The sequence below is a fragment of the Pseudorca crassidens genome, chromosome 8 (genome assembly GCF_039906515.1).
Source record: "Pseudorca crassidens isolate mPseCra1 chromosome 8, mPseCra1.hap1, whole genome shotgun sequence".
In the NCBI taxonomy this organism is placed as follows: domain Eukaryota; kingdom Metazoa; phylum Chordata; class Mammalia; order Artiodactyla; family Delphinidae; genus Pseudorca; species Pseudorca crassidens.
Window position 1 is genome coordinate 100,421,972 of NC_090303.1, and position 18,808 is coordinate 100,440,779.

At 58.7% G+C, this 18,808-nt stretch overlaps 1 protein-coding gene across 1 annotated transcript in view; it reads left to right on the plus strand.

Annotated features, from left to right (window-relative positions):
- Positions 1-18,808, plus strand: part of KRBA1 (KRAB-A domain containing 1) — a 28,464-nt gene continuing 9,656 nt past the window's right edge. Inside the window, 16 exon segments of the mRNA XM_067747327.1 lie at positions 1-223; positions 7,757-7,883; positions 8,274-8,393; positions 9,054-9,188; positions 9,805-9,960; positions 10,679-10,810; positions 11,017-11,199; positions 12,083-12,238; positions 12,861-13,079; positions 13,566-13,739; positions 14,161-14,212; positions 14,214-14,332; positions 16,454-16,606; positions 17,155-17,337; positions 18,141-18,335; positions 18,418-18,549. Of these exon segments, the coding sequence (XP_067603428.1) occupies positions 212-223; positions 7,757-7,883; positions 8,274-8,393; positions 9,054-9,188; positions 9,805-9,960; positions 10,679-10,810; positions 11,017-11,199; positions 12,083-12,238; positions 12,861-13,079; positions 13,566-13,739; positions 14,161-14,212; positions 14,214-14,332; positions 16,454-16,606; positions 17,155-17,337; positions 18,141-18,335; positions 18,418-18,549 (2,248 nt within the window). The 5' untranslated portion in view covers positions 1-211.

Below are 18,808 nucleotides of genomic sequence, written 5' to 3' on the forward strand. Positions count from 1 at the left end.
TGCGCCCGGAGGGCCGCGGAGGCTGGTCCCCCTCTCCTGGGATGCGACGCCCCACGCCCGCCCCTCCTCAACGGCCTGCGCGCCCGGCCCGGTTTCCTCCTGCGCCGACCTAGGTCGCAGCCGCCGCCGCCGAGGGTCGCGACGCAGCCTGTGGGCGGGGAGCGGGTGCCCCCGGCCGTGCCGGAAGCCAGGAACGGAGGCTGAGTCCGGGATGGCGCGCCAGGTAAGGCTAGCGCGGACGGCGCCGCGAGCCGGGACCCCGCCGCCAGCCGGCGAGAACAGACGGACGCCTCGGCGGGTCTGCTCCACGCGGCGATGTGCGTGCCTGGAGGGCGGGGGCGAGCCTGGGACCCGCCAACTTTGGCCGGGTCGGGGGGAGAGTGCTGGTGCGCAAGATTTGGTGCGGAGAAGTCTAGGTCCCCGGACGCCCCCCTCCCTTCTCCCCGCCCCACAGTGTACGCATACTTGGAGTCTCCACCTTTGGAAACTCGTTCCTTTGGGTTAAGCATCACCCTCTCTTCTTGGCTTTTAATGATAAATTATACTGGGAGCGATGGGCACGAAGGCCTAAGGAGAATGAGTAAATCTGTTCACTTTCATTCTTGGTAGGATCCTGGACTCTGGGCGGGGGGAGGGCATAGAACGAGGTACCGGGTTTTATCCATTAGGTGAGATGTGTAGGTCCGAGAGGTGGCGGGAGAGCCCCATCTGTCATAGCCTGGGACCAGTTTGGGCAAGTTGTGTGAAGGTGCTAGGAAACCTGATGGTACCAAAGGGGAGCTGCTGCACGTTCTGCTGGGTGGGTCCCTGGGGCTAGCTCTGTAATTGTGGTGGCTCATGAGCTTGGGCCAGCCTCAGACAACCGTGGGCTCCGTGGTTTGAGGGCGGGGGAAGGGGTGGTGGTGTTGGGAGAGTGGCTGGGGCAGTCTGTGGCCAGGCAGAGCAGCACTGTGCCAGGACCTTGGCGACATTAATGCCCCACAGGCTCCTGGGAGAAAGGGAGAAGCCAAGCAGTTTGGATGCTGTGGGAACAAGGGCAGTCCCCTCTGCAGATCTGGTTGTGTAGTTAGGGAGCCCACGGACACCCAAGCTCAGATATGCCCGCTGGCCCCATGCTCAGGCCTCCTCGTACCATAGTTAACTCTTCTGTACAATGAGGGGTTGGATCTTTTAGATCTCATGTTTTGGAGTGTGTCCTCCCATTGTGTAGCTTCATGGAGAAGGTGCCCAGGAGTGGCCTTGAGGAGTGGTAGGTTACAGTCAGAGGGAGAGGAACAGGGACGGCCTCCTGTCTTCCTGTCCAGCAGGACTGCCAGAGGGTCAGGGGCGTGGGAGCATAGCCCGCAGGTGGGGCAGCAGGGTTCGGGATCTGATCTGGAAGCCCAGAGTCTGAGCCTGAAACATGCTGGGAGAGCGGGTTTGCGCTGATGTGTGTGCGCGCGCGCGCACACACACACACACACACACACACACACACTCCTCACTCTTCCTCTGCTTTTTCTGGGTAGGGGGAGACTACTGATGGAACCACCTCCCCTGGCCACAGTCAATTCCCATTCCCGTTTTATGAGAACTTTGTCATACAAGAGTTTATCTTTTGGCTGAGGTGATGAATGGCCTGGAAACCATCTCTTCCAGATGTCTAAAAGAGCTGGTATATTTAGCCTGGAGATAAAGAGGCACTCAAGGTCAGGAATGGTGTGTGTAAGAGCCCACTCTGCAGCTGGAGGTGGCCGGCTGTGACCTACAGGTGGACGCTAGGCAGACAGATTCGGCTCTAAGAATAGGAATCGTAGCACTTATCACGTCCCAGCATTTGTTCCAGGCACTTTTCCTATGTTAATTCATTTAATCTTCACAACATCCCTATGAGAGAGGTTTGGGGTTTTTAAAAAATATTTATTTATTTATTTATTTATTTGGTTGCACCAGGTCTTAGTTGCAGTAGGCAGGCTCCTTAGTTGCAGCTCATGGGCTCCTTAGTTGCAGCACATGGGCTCCTTCATTGTGGCATGCGAACTCCCAGTTGTGGCATGCATGTGGGATCTAGTTCCCCAACCAGGGATCAAACCCGGTCCCCCTGCATTAGGAGCACAGAGTCCTATCCACTGCACCACCAGGGAAGTCCCGAGAGAGGTTGCTTTGATCCCCGTTTTATAGATGAGTTTGCCGAGCCCTTAGCTAATGTGAAGCAAAGCAGGGATTGGAATTCCAGCAGCCTGGCTCCTGAGGTCAAGCCCAAAGCCCCACACTCTGCCCGTTCGTGTTCCAGAACTTCTTAACTGACAGATCAGGCCAACGATGGGACTGTGGTGAGCCCTGCATTGCTATAGGTGTTCAAGGAGAAATTGAAGAACCCCCCTGTTGTGAGTGGAAGTTGGCACTAAATGTTCACTGAGCCTTGAAGGTGTACAGCAGTTGTCGGTGATTTCTAGTTCACAGACATACTGTGGTGGACAGCTGGCCCCTGGCGGGAGGAGAGGGTCCCGTTCACCCGAGTAGTTTTCATTCTGGCAGGCAGGGCAGGTTCTGTCCAGTCTCCGGGGCCGTGACTGGAGGGCAGCTCTCCCCTGGCCCTGTGATTCTAAACTTAGAATGTGTCAGAATCATCTGGGAAACTTGAAAATGTCAATTTCTGGGCTCTGAAAGCACTAAACATAATCATGATTTAGTAGATCTAAGATGAGGTGAGAAAATCAGTCCTGATTAAAAGGAAATTCTGAAGTAAATCCTTTGAACCTAAAAGCCTTTCTGTTTTTTCAGATGTTAGGTAGTAAATAGCTTCTGATGGGAGAAGATAACGACAGAGTATTTTTCACCCAGTTTGACAAACAGAGAAGCTGTCTGCTGACTTGAACTAGCTCTGCAACAGACCTGCCACTTGGCTCTGCTGGACCCTTACTCTCCCCACTTCCTGCTCCAGCAAGGGCCATGCCATTTGGACTCTGCCATTATCAGTGGCTACAGGATCATTTTATTTTTACCCAGGACCCTACCCCTCCCCTCCATCACCACCTTGAAAATCTTGTTAAAAGTTCAGCTTTTATTAAGAGGTTACTGAGAATGAGAATTTGTTTGTTACAGATACTCCCACAATCTATCGCCACAAACTGTACTGGGTAATAATGATTTTCTAAAAAGTGGATGTTTGGGACTTCCCTGGCAGTCCAGTGGTTAAGACTCTGTGCTTCCAATGCAGGGGACGTGGGTTTGATCCCTGGTCTGGAAACTAAGATCTCGCATGCCGCAAGGCGTGGCCAAAAAAAATAAAAGTGGTTGTTTGATGCTTGGTTTGTTAAGGTTTACTGATCTTCTGATAGGTTATAGTCACAGTCAAGCAGAGTCTAGGGTCGTAGACTTGGACCCTGGCTGTCTGCCTGCTCCTGCTGCATCACCCCTCCTTGCTTTGGAACCTTCGCCCCAAGCCCAGGATAAAGTGCCTGAGCAGCTGCCTGCGTAGGGCCATCCTGTCAATCAAACGAGAGATCTGAAGTGCTCGGAAGCGTGTAGGGATCACCCCTCTGCTGATGTTTAGGCCCCCTGTGTGTGACATCTCACTTAGCATCCGAGTGGGTTAGAGGGAGGGACAGAGATGGATGGAGCTGAGAGGCTGGCTGGGGTCTCACGCACCTGGTCCACATATAAAATGTGGCGTGTTGGGGAAAGTGTACAGGCAGAGAAGGTACCACGACCCCAGCTCTCATCTCCAGAGAGGGAGCTATCGAGGCCGTGTCAGTTCTCAGCGTGGCTGGTGTTCCCTAGAGAGGGCCGGGGGCGGGGCCTCTGCAGCTCGGTAGCTGGGATCTGCGTGTTCTTCCCTTGAGCTAAGGGACCTGCAGAGCCAGCCCTGTGTGGAGCTGCCAGAAGGTGGAGAAGACGTGGCCTCGAAGCCCACCTTGGCTCTCCTTACCGGCCTCCTATAAAATGGGCGTGTGTTTTGGGTGGCACTTTTGTTTTGCAGGTGCAGAGCCTGGTGTCGGTCGGTGCATCCCCCCCCCTTATAATTCTCAGGGGGATCAACGTACACTAACCAGACTCACAAAGGACAGAGAGATAAATCAGAATATGCCAGTTCCTTAACTTACGGTGAAAAATAGAGCTGACGATCAAACTGGAACTATATGGTGGCCGATTACGTGTTTGACCACCTAACGTGAAATCTGCATGGGAAGCCCAGGGTTAACAGAGTCCGAGCACAGAGGTTTGCTGGGTAAGCTGGCATCGTGGAGCCAGGATGGCCTGAAGCACCCGTCTCCCTTAGGAAGAGCCCTGCGGTGCAGGACAGAGACTCTTGTCACCTGGGCAAGGCCAGGAAGCCCAGACAGACTCTGGAGCCCCCAGTGCCCTTCTCTAGGCGTGGTCCATGGTGACAGTGCCGCAGTGTTGGTGCCAGCCCCTCCGCCTGCCCTCCAGCCTCCCTGACAGGTCCAAAGGCCAGGACCTGGGGCTTCCAAACTCCCTGCCATTGCTAGGCCCCCTCCAGTGGCCGATCTTTCCTCCAGGGCTTGGTGTGACTTGTTTCCAGGCTCTGGGGACACTTACTTTTCTCTAGCAATTGGTCATAGTGGGAATTTAACACGTATTTGAGTGTCTAAGGGAAAAGAGAGTGAAGTAATTGTAACTCCTTGACCCTCTCCTGCCCCCTCCCCACTTTTCCTTGGCTGTGGTGGTGAGAGAGTGGGACTACTCATAGGGGGTGCCAACCTTTTTGATTCTGTGACCCTCTTTCTTAACGTTGAAAACTTAGTACATTAGAATTTAGCCTTTCCATGTATTTTAAAATAAATTCAGTATTTAAAGGACACACATGTGTTCATCACAACAGCATCTATAAACGTGTGCATGCAGCCTGCTGGCAGCGTTTGTGCCCATTCAGCCCCTGGGCCTGTTGGGACAAGTCTGAGCCTCCCGAACATTGACAAAAAGCTAACCAGTCGTCGATCTAAAGGAGAAATAGAGAATTTTATTCACGCCAACCTGAGGATTATAACCCGAGAGACAGTCTTTCAGAAAACTCTGAGGACTGTTCCACTTGTTAGAGGTCGAAGGCACAGTTATGTACATTCTAGAGACAAAGGATCGTTTGTCAAAATGACACACTGACATTTTACATAAAGTTCACCGAAGATACACAGTCCAGATCTACACGTACAGCAGGTCACCATGACCCCATACAGAATTAGGAAGAGAATGAAGAAGGAAAAAACGCATTGATCTTTATGGTTGAGCAGACATTCCTGCCTTTGTGGAAGTCTGCTTAACGTATGATGTAGATGCCCATTGCACGTTAGGGGGGCCCAGCACAGGCAGGGAGTATGTTATGCTTCGGTTTCCTTGTTCTGCCTTAAAAACAAATTTTATTCCATCACGGTCCGCAGAGCAGACAGGGACTCCCGAACCAAAGCGTCTCCCTGCTCCACCAGCTCCAGGGTTCCCGAGCCTGGCTGGGATTCAGACTCTGGGAGGGAGAGACGGAAGAAGAGGAGAGAGGAACAGAGGACAGAGCGAGGCAGGTGGGCTGTGGATGCCAGGAGGGAGGCGTGAGTGGAAGCAGCGGGGGACGAGGCTGCAAAGCTAGGGCCAGGCTGGGTCGTGAGGCCTCGCCGCCAGATGTGCCAGGTGGGACACCCTCTGGGCCCGCACAGTGCTCGTGTCCTGTTGGGACGTGTAGTGGGACCCTGTGTCGGGGTCCCTGAGACCACCCCAGGGTCAGGGATTTGCTAGGAGGACTCCCGGGACCCGTCGTATAGTTGTATTCACGGCTGTGATTCATTACAGCCAGAGGACGCAGTCACGATCAGCCGAGGGGAAAGGCACGGGGCAGAGTCCCGACGGAGCAGGAGACGCGTCCTCTCCTGGCGGCGTCACACAGGTCGTACTTAATTCCTCCAGCCGTGAGTTGTGACAACCGGTGTGAAATGTCCTCTCCCGGGGAAGCTCACTAGAGACTGGATGCAGACCACGTAGACACCCTCCTCCTGGCATGTACTGAAATCCCAGAGCCCCAGAAGGAAGGCAGTGTTCAGCATCAACCGCACTGTTTGTACAAACAGTCTGGGCCCAGCAAACCGTCCTCATCAGTCAGGAGACCGTGGGAACCTCCCAGAATCCAAGTTCCCCAACACCAGCCTCAGGCCAGCCTCGCAGGCAAGCCTTTCTCGGGGCAGCAGCGTCAGGCCTGCTCTTCCATACGGACCTGAACTTTGGCTACGAGCTCTCTGTCCAGAAGGCCAGGAAGAGATGAGGGTGGCTCTTTGAGAGATGTTTCGGAGGGCGTCTGAGCGTGTTCCCGAGAGGAGGTGCCCATACCCAGCCAGGGGGCAGAGGTTAGTTCAGGAGAGCCCGCTGGCCTGCTGAGCGGCTGTCCGGTGGTCAGAATGCACAGGGGGCCGAGGAGGAGGAGACTGCGGTGTCTGACCACTTGTGGGCCTTCGGACTCTGGACCGAAGGCAGGTAGCCCGTGGAGAGGCTGCCTCCAGCCGGGTGTGTCCTCGTGGTGCCCGTGGTCAGCGGGAGACAGAGCGGGGAGCAGATGCCATTGGTGACAAGGCTGTGGTTGGTGGCGGCGATGGTTTTTACATTTATTTATTTATTTATTTATGGCCGTGTTGGGCCTTCACTGCTGCGCGCAGGCTTTCTCTAGTTGCGGCAAGCGGGGGCTACTCTTTGCTGCAGTGCGCGGGCTTCTCATTGCGGTGGCTTCTCTTGTTGTGGAGCACGGGCTCTAGGCGCGCGAGCTTCAGTAGTTGTGGTGCGTGGGCTTCAGTAGTTGTGGCTCGCGGGCTCTAGAGCGCAAGCTCAGTAGTTGTGGCACACGGGCTTAGTTGCGCCACACCTGGACCAGGGCTCGAACCCGTGTCCCCTGCGTTGGCAGGTGGATTCTTAACCACTGCGCCACCAGGGAAGTCCCACAGCGATGGTTTTTAAAATCACTCACTTGAGTTGATGAAACAAGGCAGTAGATTATCTTTGCTTTATTAGGAGTGTCTTCATTTTATTTAATAATTTTTTTCTTACAGATAAATAGTTTAGCATTTGTTCCTAAGCCAGAAGGACCCTTCCCGTAATTTATATTCTGCTTAATATAAATATAAACTTTGTGCTTAATTTGCATGAAGTTAATTTTTGCTGTAATTTAAAATACATGCCTTCGAGATGCTGGTCATCTTCTAGGGTCTGACGGCCATTTTAAAGCCCACTTAATGACTATTTTTGAAGAAATTAGGACACAATGTCTCTTTAATCTTACGAAGCCTCTCCAAAGGCTCTGGAAGAGGCTCCTGCCTCACCTCTTCCAGCTTCTGGTGGCCTCGGGCATTCCCTGGCTTGTGGCTGCATCACTCCAGCCTCCGTCTCCATTGTCACATGGACTTTTCCTGCCTGTGGGTCCGTCTCTGTTCCTCTTCTTTTAAGGACACCCGTCATATTGGATTAAGGACCTGCCTTATTCCATTATGACCTCACCTTAACTAATTACATCTGCAGCAACCCTATTTTCAAATAAAGCCACGTTCTCAGGTACTGGGGTGAAGTCTTTGGCGTAACTTTTGGGGGACACAGTTGACCCCCGTCACTGTCTCTTGAGCAGACTCCCGTTGCCCCTTTGCCCGTTCTCGTGTGTCAGGCGCCCGCCCCACGCTCTCTGTCACTACTGCCCCCCCTCTGGTGTCCACCTGGAGACACAGGCAAGCTGAGGATGACTAGGCGGGCCTTGCCGGGAGGGAACCAGCCAACTCCCCTGAGATTGTGCCCACAGGTGTCCATGGCCTTCCAGGACCTGGCCGTGCGGTTCTCCGAGGACGAGTGGCGGCTGCTGGGGGAGGGGCAGAGGGCGCTCTACCTGGACGTGATGCGGGAGAACTACGAGACGCTGGCCTCCCTGGGTGAGGGGCAGGCAGGAGCTGGCTGGCGGGTGGACGGGAGGCCGGGTCCCGAGTCGCTCTGGACCCTGGGACCCACCGGGCCTTGGGCTTTGCTTACACACGAGGTGGCATCGGGAGCCTTGCGCTGAGCTGGGGGCCTCGCGGGTCTTCTATGCTGTCGTTTCTGTGGACTGTACTAGGGTGCTGGGTGTGATTCGGTGGGGGCCCTAACAGACTGGCAAAACAGCACTGGTCCCCGAGGTTCTGACCGTCCCTGGGGTTTGGGTGCTCATACGGACACACACGTGCACAGGTGCGTGGATTGCAGGTGCCCGGGCTGCTGGCGTGATCGCGTGTTGGGGGGCGGAGGCCGGCTTCCACTCCCGGGACTGTCCCTCTTTTCCTTCCCAGGGACAGTGGAGCTGCTGCCCCTCTCTGCCTTCCTGTGTCCCTCGGAGCCTGGAGGAGCCGTGGGGGGCGGGGGCTGTGCTGCTGATGGGCAGGACCCTCCGCGGGGAGGAGGGCCCCTGGGTGAGTAATCTTGGCGGACGAGGACAGGCCCTTTTGGGGTCCTGGTCCTCCTGGGTAGGCTAGGCCCAGGTGGACTCACTCGTGTCCTTCCCACGTGTCCTCAGCCTCTGGCTCCGTTCCTTCCGGGACGCTGTGACCGCAACCCTCCCCGCCTCGCCACACCGACCCCTCCATGACCTTTCACCCCTCACCCCTCTGGGCCGGGAGCCTGGTACACTGTTGCCCATCACATGAAGTGCTCAGAAGAAAGCTGGGGTCACCTTGGAGAGCTTTCCCCGCTTAGGCCCCCTTCCCGCCACCACCCGTGCAGAGCCAGCCTGCAGCCCCTGAAGGTCCAGAGGCTTTGGGCGGTGGATGTGGTCCAGGGGGTGCCAGGAAAGGCAGGGGCCCGGATAGTGGCAGGGCACGGGGAGGCAGCCCTCCTTGGCGGTCCCCTCGGAGGAGTAACAGGGAACGAGCGACAGGAGCTCAGTTACCCGTGGTCCCCAGCGTCCTGCTCCTGGCTGTGCCCTGAGCCCAGGTCCTCTTTGTCTGCGGACATGGGTCTCTCCTTTGCTGCCCCTCACGTGGTGGGAGGATTACATGAGACGCAGCATGACGCCGCAAACAGCAGCATGAGTGCCGAGCTAATGCGGGGGGTTCCCTGTGGCCTCTTGGCAGGAGGAGCCCCCCAGCACAGCCTGCACCTCAGCGCCCTGGTGCAGCTGGTGAAGGAGATCCCAGAGTTCCTGTTCGGGGAAGTCAGCCCTGAGAGCAGGGGAGCCAGCCTGGACGGGGAGGGGGCGAGCCCTGAGGGTGAGTCGACAGCGGGCAGGCCCTCTGCATCCCACAGACAAGTTCAAGCTGTGGGCAGCGCTGTGCGCCTGCCCGGCCCCTGCCAGGCCCTGGGTGGAGTCGCCCCACTGCATGAACCCGGACGGCGTGCCTGTCCTCTGAGAGAGCGTGGATCGTGGTGAGACAGCAGCTTCTGACTCTTCTCTACTGGCTCTGCCTGGCTTCATCCACGCCCTTGGGGCCCCCGTCGTGCCGTGCCCTGCGTGGTGGGCGAGGCCAGCCCTGTTCTGTAGATGAGCGGCCAGGCCCCCCGAGCCTGCACTCTTCCCACCTCACCAGACTCTCCCTCCTTCCCCAAGCTCTGCTCGCCGGCACTCTCACCTCCTCAGGAGTCTGTCCCCAGCAGCCCCAGCCCATAGGGTTCCTTTGAGTCCGCTCAGCTGATGATGGGGTGAGAAGGATCTTATCAGAACAAGACCTAGACTATGAATCTACGGTCAGAGCCCAGAGATGACAGGGTGGAGGTTACTGACGTCCTGGTCGTTGTTAGTGGAACACGGCAGGGAAGGGCCAGGATGGGACAATGGTGGGGGCATTTTGCCTCCTGCAGGGCTTAATTCCAGTGTCCCGCCCCCAGCAGCAGCTGTGATGGGGGATACTTGCCCTCTCCGAGGCTTGCTCGGCTGCCTTCCGGACACACCAGTCGGCCGGCCTGGCCTGGCCGCCATGCCCAGCGGCAGCTCATCCCGCAGCCCGCCCAGAGCCAGGGGGCAGGGGAGCCCCCTCCCCATCAGTGAGTATGACCCAGCACGGGGGCCCCAGGGAGCAGGCCTAGTGCTGGGCCTCCGCCCGTGGGCCAGCGCAGATGCGAGGTGCTCGGCCCCACTCGCGGGGTGCTGTGTGCAGCGTGCCTGTGGCCCCGGACCTGACTCTCAGAGCTTCTTGCCGGGGCAGCGTTAATAGTCGGGGAGGGCAAGGTGGCCACTGCAATTTCTCTGGGTCTCATTTTATTTTAAAATTTTTGCAAATTATACATTTGTCTGAATATCTGTTTTTATCTGAAACATTTCAAATTAATATGGCATAAAATTGGCACTCCTGGAAAACGTACCCCATTTAGCCTGTAGTTTCAGGGGTCACCTGGCACCTTTGCCACGTGCCCAGCTTTGAGAAACATGTACAAGGCTTGGGCCTGCGTGTTGAGGCTATGGGCATATGACCTGCTGAGCCAGAGTCAGAGGCTGGGGGTGGGGGAGGGTCCCGGAGTGGACAGTCTTGTGCTTACATTTACACCAGAAGGAAACAGGGAGAGACCCTGCCTTCCCCAGGATGGACTCCTGGAACAAGCCTGCGGGAGCTGGCTCTGCCGCAAATCCAGGTTCCCAGGACTTGGCTGCCCCTCAGGGATTTAGGGCCTGGAGAGGCCTGTCCTCTCGGGGGACCAGATCCTGCGTGACTTCTCAGGGTCAGGAGCTGGGGCTAGAGAGGCCTTCCTGTCTCTCCTGCAACAGAAACTGCTGACATGCCAAGGCCTGTGGAGGAGGAAAGCCCAGGGGCCCCCAGCCAGGAGCCTAGCCCTCCGACCTGTAGCCCCGGCAGGCGGAAGAGCCACAGGAATCAGGAGAGAGGGGCCACGGGGGCAGGTGAGGGGCTGCCTGTCCCGAGGGCGGGGCCTGCGCCGGAGCTGAGGGGGTGGGAAAAGGGAGGCGTCGTGTGGCTCCCACCTCAGCCTCCTGACCGCCCGGCGTGGCGCTCAGACGTCGCCCGCATTCTCACGGGTGGGAAATCTGACCCTGAAGGTCCCACAGCTGCCGCATTCAGGGCTGCCCTGAGCGTGCGGGCCTTACAGGAGCTGCAGGAACCTCTCCTGGGAACAGCCCCCTGCAAGGCCTCATCAACTGCCTGAAGGAAATCCTCGAGCCCGGGCCCCAGCACCCCGAGCGGCCCCTGCGCTTACTGCCACCAGCCCGCAGCCTGGGTGCGTCCCAGCTGACCGGAGCAGAGCTGCGGCCCGGGAGCCCGCCCTGGGCAGGTGAGTCCCTGCGGACCCGTCTCCTCGCGCCAAGGTTTCTGAGCCCGCGGAATTGCCCTTGGATGGATCCTTGTCTATAAATACAACATCCTCCCTGAGGATCGTCGCCAGCTTGGCCGTTCCAGTATCGTCAGTGTCACATTTCTGGAGCCAGATGGCTGTCTTAGGGGAGCAGCATTGGTCAGCTGGTGTAAGAAAGCTCAGAAATAGACTTTGCCCTGGGTTCTTTACTCGTCCTGATATGGGACACCTGAGGAGGAGATGATGCGTGATGTCACTTCATGTTGACACGAAGTGGGATGCTTGCGGTGGGCTTGGGGGAGCAGGGTGACGCGGTGGGGGCAAGAGCCCCAGCCCTGGACCCTGACGCCTGTTAGCTGGGCAGACTGTGAGACGCTCCTCCAGGCTTTGAGCCTTGGTTTCCAGTCTGTAAAAGGGGATAATTGTTCCCACCTTAGAGGGCTGTTGTGAGGCATAGGTACACTGTGTGTGTGTTTGTGTGTGTGTGTGTGTGTGTGTGTGTGTAAAAAGCTTGGGCCTCCTCAAATTAAGTTCTGTTCAGGGCCCAGAGAACCATCTGCAAGCAGCAACCCAGTCCACCCACTTCCTTCGTTTGTACCCAGAGTAGCACCGTATGCTCTGCCCATAGGGTGCATTTTCACATCCTCCTTTCATCCATCCAGTTCTGGGAGGTGTGTAGACAGGCATTTTTAAACCAAGCACTAAGAAGACAGTGGCCTGTGCGAGGCTGAGTGAGTTGTAAGAGGACCTGCATCTCCAGATTTCTGGCCTTGGACCTTTTAACTGAATTCCCCTTTTGGGTGTTTGTCACCGAGCCTGAAGGCGCCGATTCAGGGGGAACGTGTGTTCCTTTTTTCTGTAGTGAAGACAGAGACAGCCTCAGGGCCTTGTCCCCTCCAGAGTCTGCTGAACTGTCTGAAGGAGATCCCAGAGGCCCGGGACAAGCAACCCAGCCCCTCAGGAGCAAGGGACCCATGGCTGCAGGAGGACCCAGGGGCCTGGAAAAGGAATTCTGGAGGTAAAGGCCACTGGCTGGGCAGGGAGGCCCCTGGACGCCAACCACTGCCTTTCTCCGCTCCAAGCAGGGCAGTAGGTGACCCTCCACAGCCAGACACTCGGGCGTCCACATCAGTGTGTCGGCTGGAGTAGCCAGACGTCGGGGATCGTGCTGTAAAAGGGCGTAGGCGTGTAGGAGGTGCAGCAGTGCAGTGACATTCCAGATTGGCTCTTACAGTAGGAGCTGAGGGTTCCAGAGGAAGCAGGGGATGGTTGGGAGGGAGAGAGATGGAAAATAGGAGACATAGCTCCAGGCAGTAGACGTGCCGGGTATCATTTTGACGAGGGGGTTCTTGTCACATTCGCACGGGCTCACCACTGGTCATCAGCGTCCCGGAACTTTGAGAAAGTCGATCTGAGACGGGCGCGCTGCCCTTGAAGGCAGGACCCTGGCTCGGTGCTGCCTGGGGTGGGCTGCTTGGCATCATCCCTCGGCAGAAATCCCTGGAGGCGAGGGTGGGACTGGGTCCATCTGCTGATGACTGAGCAGCGACGACCTTGGAGCCGAGGCGGCTGTGGAGGCCGGGGGCCTTGGATGCCCCATCCTAACCCTATGAGAAGGCCTCATGTGGGGCTTCCCACAGGGCCCCGCCCCTTCCAGACCCCTCCACCCGGGCCTGGTCCTGGAGCTGGCAGCGTGCTCTCTGCAGTGAAGGTGGAGGACGGCTGGGCCCAGGGGCCCCCAGAGCCCACAGCCTGTGAGCTCAGCAAGCGGACCCACGGCCCTTCCGCCGCGGGCAGCCCTGGGGACAGTGGAGGCACCGCCCATGTCCAAGTGCCCAGCTGGGGCTCTGCCGCTCGAGGTGAGGCCTGGGCTTGTCTGCTCGAGTCTTCCCGGGTGGGGTTCTCAGCGCCCCAACAGAGTTCTGCCAGCCCACAGGGGACGGGGCAGCTGCCTGTCTCCTGGGTGGAGAGGCATTCACCTGGCCGTCCTTCCCAGGCAGTTAATCCCTTCCCTTAATTCCCGTCCTCCTTAACCCAGGCCCTTGCCCAGGAAGCCTTCCACTGTAAGGACCGTGGTCTTGCAGAGAATTCCCAACAGTTGGGAAGCTGGCCCCTACGTGTGGCTCTCCCAACGCTGCCCCTGGGCCTGAGTACAGCTGGCGTTGCTTCCCCAGATTGGGGAGCAGAAAACAGATCAGAGCCCGCACAGAAGGGTGTCCTGCCCGGCAGGCTCCCACGCCTGGTACAGGACTCGCCACCCCTGCGGAAGGCAGGCCAGGCAGCCAGCCGGGGCTGGGCCGGGGGGATGGGCCAGAGATGGTGATGGGGCATCTCCCCTATCCCAGCCGGCAGCGCCTCGAGCTCACCCCTGGAAGCCCTGGAGGCCTGTCTGAGGGGCATCCCCCTGAGTGGGTCGTTACCTTCCCAGCCGCCGGCCAGCTCTTGGTCCCAGAGCCCCCAGCCAGGAGACCCTGGGTCTCAGAGGCCCGAGCTGCAGCGCCTCGGATCACACAGCAGAGGTAGACTACGTCATGGGCTCGGGGTGGCGTTTGCCCCTGTGCACAGAAAGGGGGATGCCAAGGACACCGTCAGGTCCACCCTCCTCATCCCAGGCCTCAGGGGTGCAGCCCTTCTCCCCCAGCCCCCTCTCACACCTACCCCCAAACAGCCCCTGCATTTGGTGGAAGCCAGTTAAACTCTTCTGCCCACTGTCTCCACTGAGAGGTTCACCTACCCTCTAGGCCCACGAGACCCGTGGTTGGGTTTATGTGGGTTGACGTGCTACAGGATTTTAATCAGCGCCACGAGTGCCCTCACCTAAGGGGAGATCCCAGTGGGAAAGGCGTTGGGGCCGGTCTGGGCGCCCGTCCACAGCCCAGGGCCCAGGGGACCTCTTCTCCTGTGGTTTTCCCATGATGCCAGCTGTGCTATTTCCCGCAGAGGTGGTCTTGGGGCCTCTTCTGGCTCTGGGCCTGCGGGGCTGCATGAGAGACCCCTGCCCTCCCTGCAGGATCCCAAGGTACCTCCACCAGCTTCTCTTCGTCCAGCAGCATTGACGGGGACCTGGATTTCCAGAGCCCTGAGGGCAGCCAGGGGCATCGGCCTGGAAAAGGTGAGCTGGCCGGCCTGAGGCTGGGAGTGGATTCTGGGGAAGGACGGGAGGCGTGCCCTGCCCACCGCCATGTGTCCGGCCCAAGCAAGTCAGGCCATCGTGCCCGGTGCTGGCAGCAGAGCGGGGATGCCACGGCGGGAGCAGATGCAGGACCTGTTTTGGGGGGCGGGGGTCTCTCTTAGTGACTTGGCTCAGAAGGGGCAGGACGACAACTAAGATGTCTTAAAAAGTAAAAAGATCTCCTTTAACATCAAATTCTTCCTTATCCCAGCCACGAAGAAGTCAGTGTCTGTCATATTCACTGACTTTCCAACTTAAGGAAAAACGTCATGAGGTTTGTGTGAAACCACCTTAGAGGGTGTGTTTGGTGGCTGTGCGTCGGGGTACCTCCTCGCGGAGGCCGCCATGTGAGCTGTCCCCTCTTTGGGACCTTGCAGGACTGGACCTTTTTCTCCACCTGTGCTCTCTGCCTGCCTTGTCCATGGACACCCGGTCCCCGGGGCTCTCCTCTGTGTTTTGGCCTCACCCACTGTCAGTGGAAAGGCCTGGAGCTGCACCCAGGGCTCTGCGCCAGGCCAGCTGGGGCCATCGGGCCGGCCTGGGTCCTCCAGTGTCCCTGGGCCTGGGTCCCTGCACCTGCCGCGGGTTAGTCCCTTGGGTGGGTGGGGGGGCTTTACCTCCCAACATGCAGCCGAATTTTCTTTTTAATTTTTAGTTCTTAGTAGGTAATAGATCGTTCAGTCTTGCTTAAAAGCTGCGGAAGGTTGCAGAGGAAGGGTGGCGTCTGCCTCCCTCTGCTGCCCTGTGTTGCTGAGCCACCGCTGCCGTGACTTCCAGGGACGCTGCGTGTGGCCCCGCATCCTGCGCGCAGCTTCTCCACCGTGCTTTCTGTCTTCATGCTTCCCTTTGGCGTCTTCCCACCTTTGGTCTTAGCATCCTCAGCGCTGTGCTGCCCCCTCCTCTCTTCCCCGCAGCTGCGCGGTGGGCTGCGGTCGGTACCAGGACATTCCTTCTCGAGCATCCTCTGTCAACAGACCTGGTTTTCTAAGTCACCCAGACGGCGGGCGATCTCACGCCGCCTTGTAGAAGCTTCCAGCCCAGCTCCCCAGCTCCCCGCGTTGCCCCAGAACTCAGCAGCGTCCGTGGGGAAAGCTGTGTGTGGGGTTCCTCTCGTGACTTTGCAATTCCAGCCTCACAGGGGCCTGAAGCTCTGGAAGTTTCTCTTTTCTCCTGCTCTGCCTGGCCCAGCATCGGCAAACGCCTTCAGGGAAGAGCATGGCTGAGGTGACAGCTGACCCAGGAAGGGCCTTTTCTAGAATTTCCGTCCAGGGACTTCCCTGGTGGTCCGGTGGTTAGGACTCTGCGCTTCCATTGCCGGGGGCGCGGGTTCAGTCAATGGTCGGGGAAACTAAGATCCCACGTGCTGCGTGGCACAGCCAAAAAAAAAGAAAAACAGTTTCAGTCCATCTAGTTCCTATCGTATCCACAGCTCTGTCACTAGAAATACGATTTTGGCAATTTGGTTTTTTCCCAAGTTGAAAGGCATTAGCGTTGCCTTTTTTTTTTTTTTTTTGCGGTACGCGGGCCTCTCACTGTTGTGGCCTCTCCTGTTGCGGAGCACAGGCTCCGGACGCACAGGCTCAGCAGCCATGGCTCACGGGCCCAGCCGCTCCGTGGCCTGTGGGATCTTCCCGGACCGGGGCATGAACCCGTGTCCCCTGCATCGGCAGGTGGACTCTCAACCACTGCGCCGCCAGGGAAGCCCACGTTGCCCTTCTTGACCTGCTCCATCCTTGGCCTTTCCCTCTTTGAGTAGCGAAGGCAGCCTGACGATGTTCCAGCCTCAGGGCCCATCTCCCCCACCACAGCCCGCTGACCAGTTTCTGTGTAGGCGGCCGAGCTGGGGAGGCCTCTCCCAGCGCGGCCGGGAGGCAGGAGTGATGGGTTTGGGGCCAGGTCCGCCCCCACCCCCCGGGTGCCCTGAGCCGGCGTGACCGGCCTCGGGCCCTGCGCCTCCTCCAGTAGCTCCGGCTGCACCGGACACAGGGCACAGGCGAGGCTCCTGCGGTTCACAGGACCGAGCTCTGACCAGCCAAGACCGCGAGCGTTGGGTTTTCACAGGAAGCCGCGAGGGAAGCTCCCCGCTCCAGGGCCTGAAGAACTGCCTCAGAGAGATGCCTGCACCTGGGCCGCAGCCCACCTGGCCCTGCTCCTCGGCAGGGCACAGGGGGCCGTGGAGGGTGGAGCCCAAGAACTGGACGGCGGGCGTGGAAGGTAAAGTGCTGCCCGGCGTCTGAAGGATCTTGAGGCTTCTGGAAGGTTCCCCGGCAGCCTTCCAGAGCAGCTGGAGGCCAGCACCAGGGACTGCCCTGGGCGCTGCCTCCCCAGAAGCTGGTGGGCCCCCATCCCAGGCTGAGATGAGATGATGTCCTGGAAACGGCCTGGGCAGAGGCTTGGCGGCGGTGAGGCGGGACGGGACACCCAGCCCCACGGCTGCTGCTCCAAATCCGGGCCTGGGCCGGGGCCTGGGCCGCAGAGTGTCTGTGTCCTGGCTGTCGGCCCCACGTGCCTTGGCGTCCAGCACGGCCGCTGAGCTGTGGGGCTGCTGGGAGTCTGGGTAGCTGGGTCGGGGCATGAGGAGATCCTGGGGGATTTGGGAGGCTCCGGGAACGTCTGCGGGGCTGTTGTATGACGCGCTCCAGGAGCTTGTGAGCCCGAGAGTCCAACGTGACAGAAGTTGTTCTCTGTCCAGTGACTTCCTGGCCTCGGTGCCAGCACGGGGCCCCCGGGCTGACAGGCCTCTTGGCTTCTCATTGAAACAGGACTGAGGGGCGAGGCCTGTGAGCCAGCCCACCTGGGACAGCGAGGGGGTGACGTGCCCACCAGGAGCCTCCGCCTGGCCAGCCCACAGGCACTTGCCCCTGGCACCATCCCTGCCTGCCACCAGCAAGGTCCCAAGGACCCTGGGGCCGCCAGGCCAGGACCGTGGAGGTGGCTCCCAGATGGTGAGCTGCCTCTGCCCCGGAACTTGCTGGCGTGTCTTCCCTCCCGGTAACGGTGTTTGATGAGGGAACAGATGTCCCCTTCCCTCTGTACTCCTCTGTTCCTTCCTTATCTCACCCATTCGGGACTGCCAGCTGGAGTGTGTGTACATTTCCCAAAGACTGCTGGCTGGAGCACCCCGAGGTGTGCTGAAAAGAAGTGGGGAGAGCACTGCTTTTATCCAGAAGTTGCGTTTCTCTGGGGGAAAGACTGGTGGTTTCCTCTGTTGTACTAGTTGCCTGGGGGTGGAGGCGTGTGTCCTGCTGCTGCAGCGTAGCTGAACTCACAGCAGAATTCCTTCCTAGACTTGCTGAGGTGGGCTGGTAGGGTCTGACTCACTTGAATAAGTACAGTATTTCTAATACTCCCACCAGGCAAGAAAGAGCTGGTTTGGAGGGCCTCCTGTGGGCATAACTGAATCTCTTCTCAGGCTGCAGGTCCTGAGTGAGTGCAAGTAGGGGGTGCTGCCTAGCTTATAAGACCCAAATCCTGGCTGGAACCAGACTGCTAATGGCTTCCAGGGTCTTGAGACTTCTGGAAGGGTCCCCGGCGGCCTTTCCAGAGTGACTGGGGACCGGGCCAGGCTCTGGCTTTGCATCTGTCCACTCCCCATGGCCAGAGAGGACGCTGTTCAGGGTCCACCAGAGCTTGTATGGGGCTGAGCTGAAAAGGGACCAGCTCCACGAGCCCGCCTGTTTAGGCAGAGGGCCCTCCTGCCGGGCATTGGGCTGATGGACAGAGGGCTTCTTTATTGCCATTTGCCCAGGGCCAGCCACCAAGCCCTCCCCCCTCCACTGCCTGGAGAACTCTCTGAAGGGGATTTTGCCCGGGGGGCCCCTGCGCTTCGCCTGCCTGGCTGACCCTGTCCCGGGCCCCAGCCCCAGCCCCAGCCCCAGCTCCAGCAGCTCAGAAGGAGAAGACCCAAGGCTGGAGCCTGAGCTCTGGCAGCCCCTCCTGCAGGGTGAGCTTGTTGGGGAGAGGAGAGCCGGCAGCCCCGCCCCAGGGTGCAGGCACCGCCCTGACCCCGGCTTTGTCTGTGACAGAGAGGGACCGCCTTCCCAGCTGCAAGGGCCTTGGCCCTCCTTCCCCACGCCCTGGCGGCCCTCGCGCTGGCAGCAGCCCTGGTGAAGGCCGGAGAAGAGGCGAGACCGGGGACCACCGTGGTCTCAGTGCAGGTGAGCCTGGGGTCTCCTGAGAAGGGGGCATGTCCCCCAGAAGGGCCAAGGGTCCAGAGACTGGGTTCTCTGAGTCCCACCCATCACTTTGCCTGACTCTTGGCCAGAAAGTTCTCTACTTTTGTCACGCTTGAGTTCCCCATAGGATGAGCTGTGTCCAAGAGAGAAGGCGGGGACATTGAGGCACATGGGGCCCCAGGAGTGTTAAATGAGTGTGTTTAATTGGAAAGTCCGACAGTAAACTTGATATATATATATA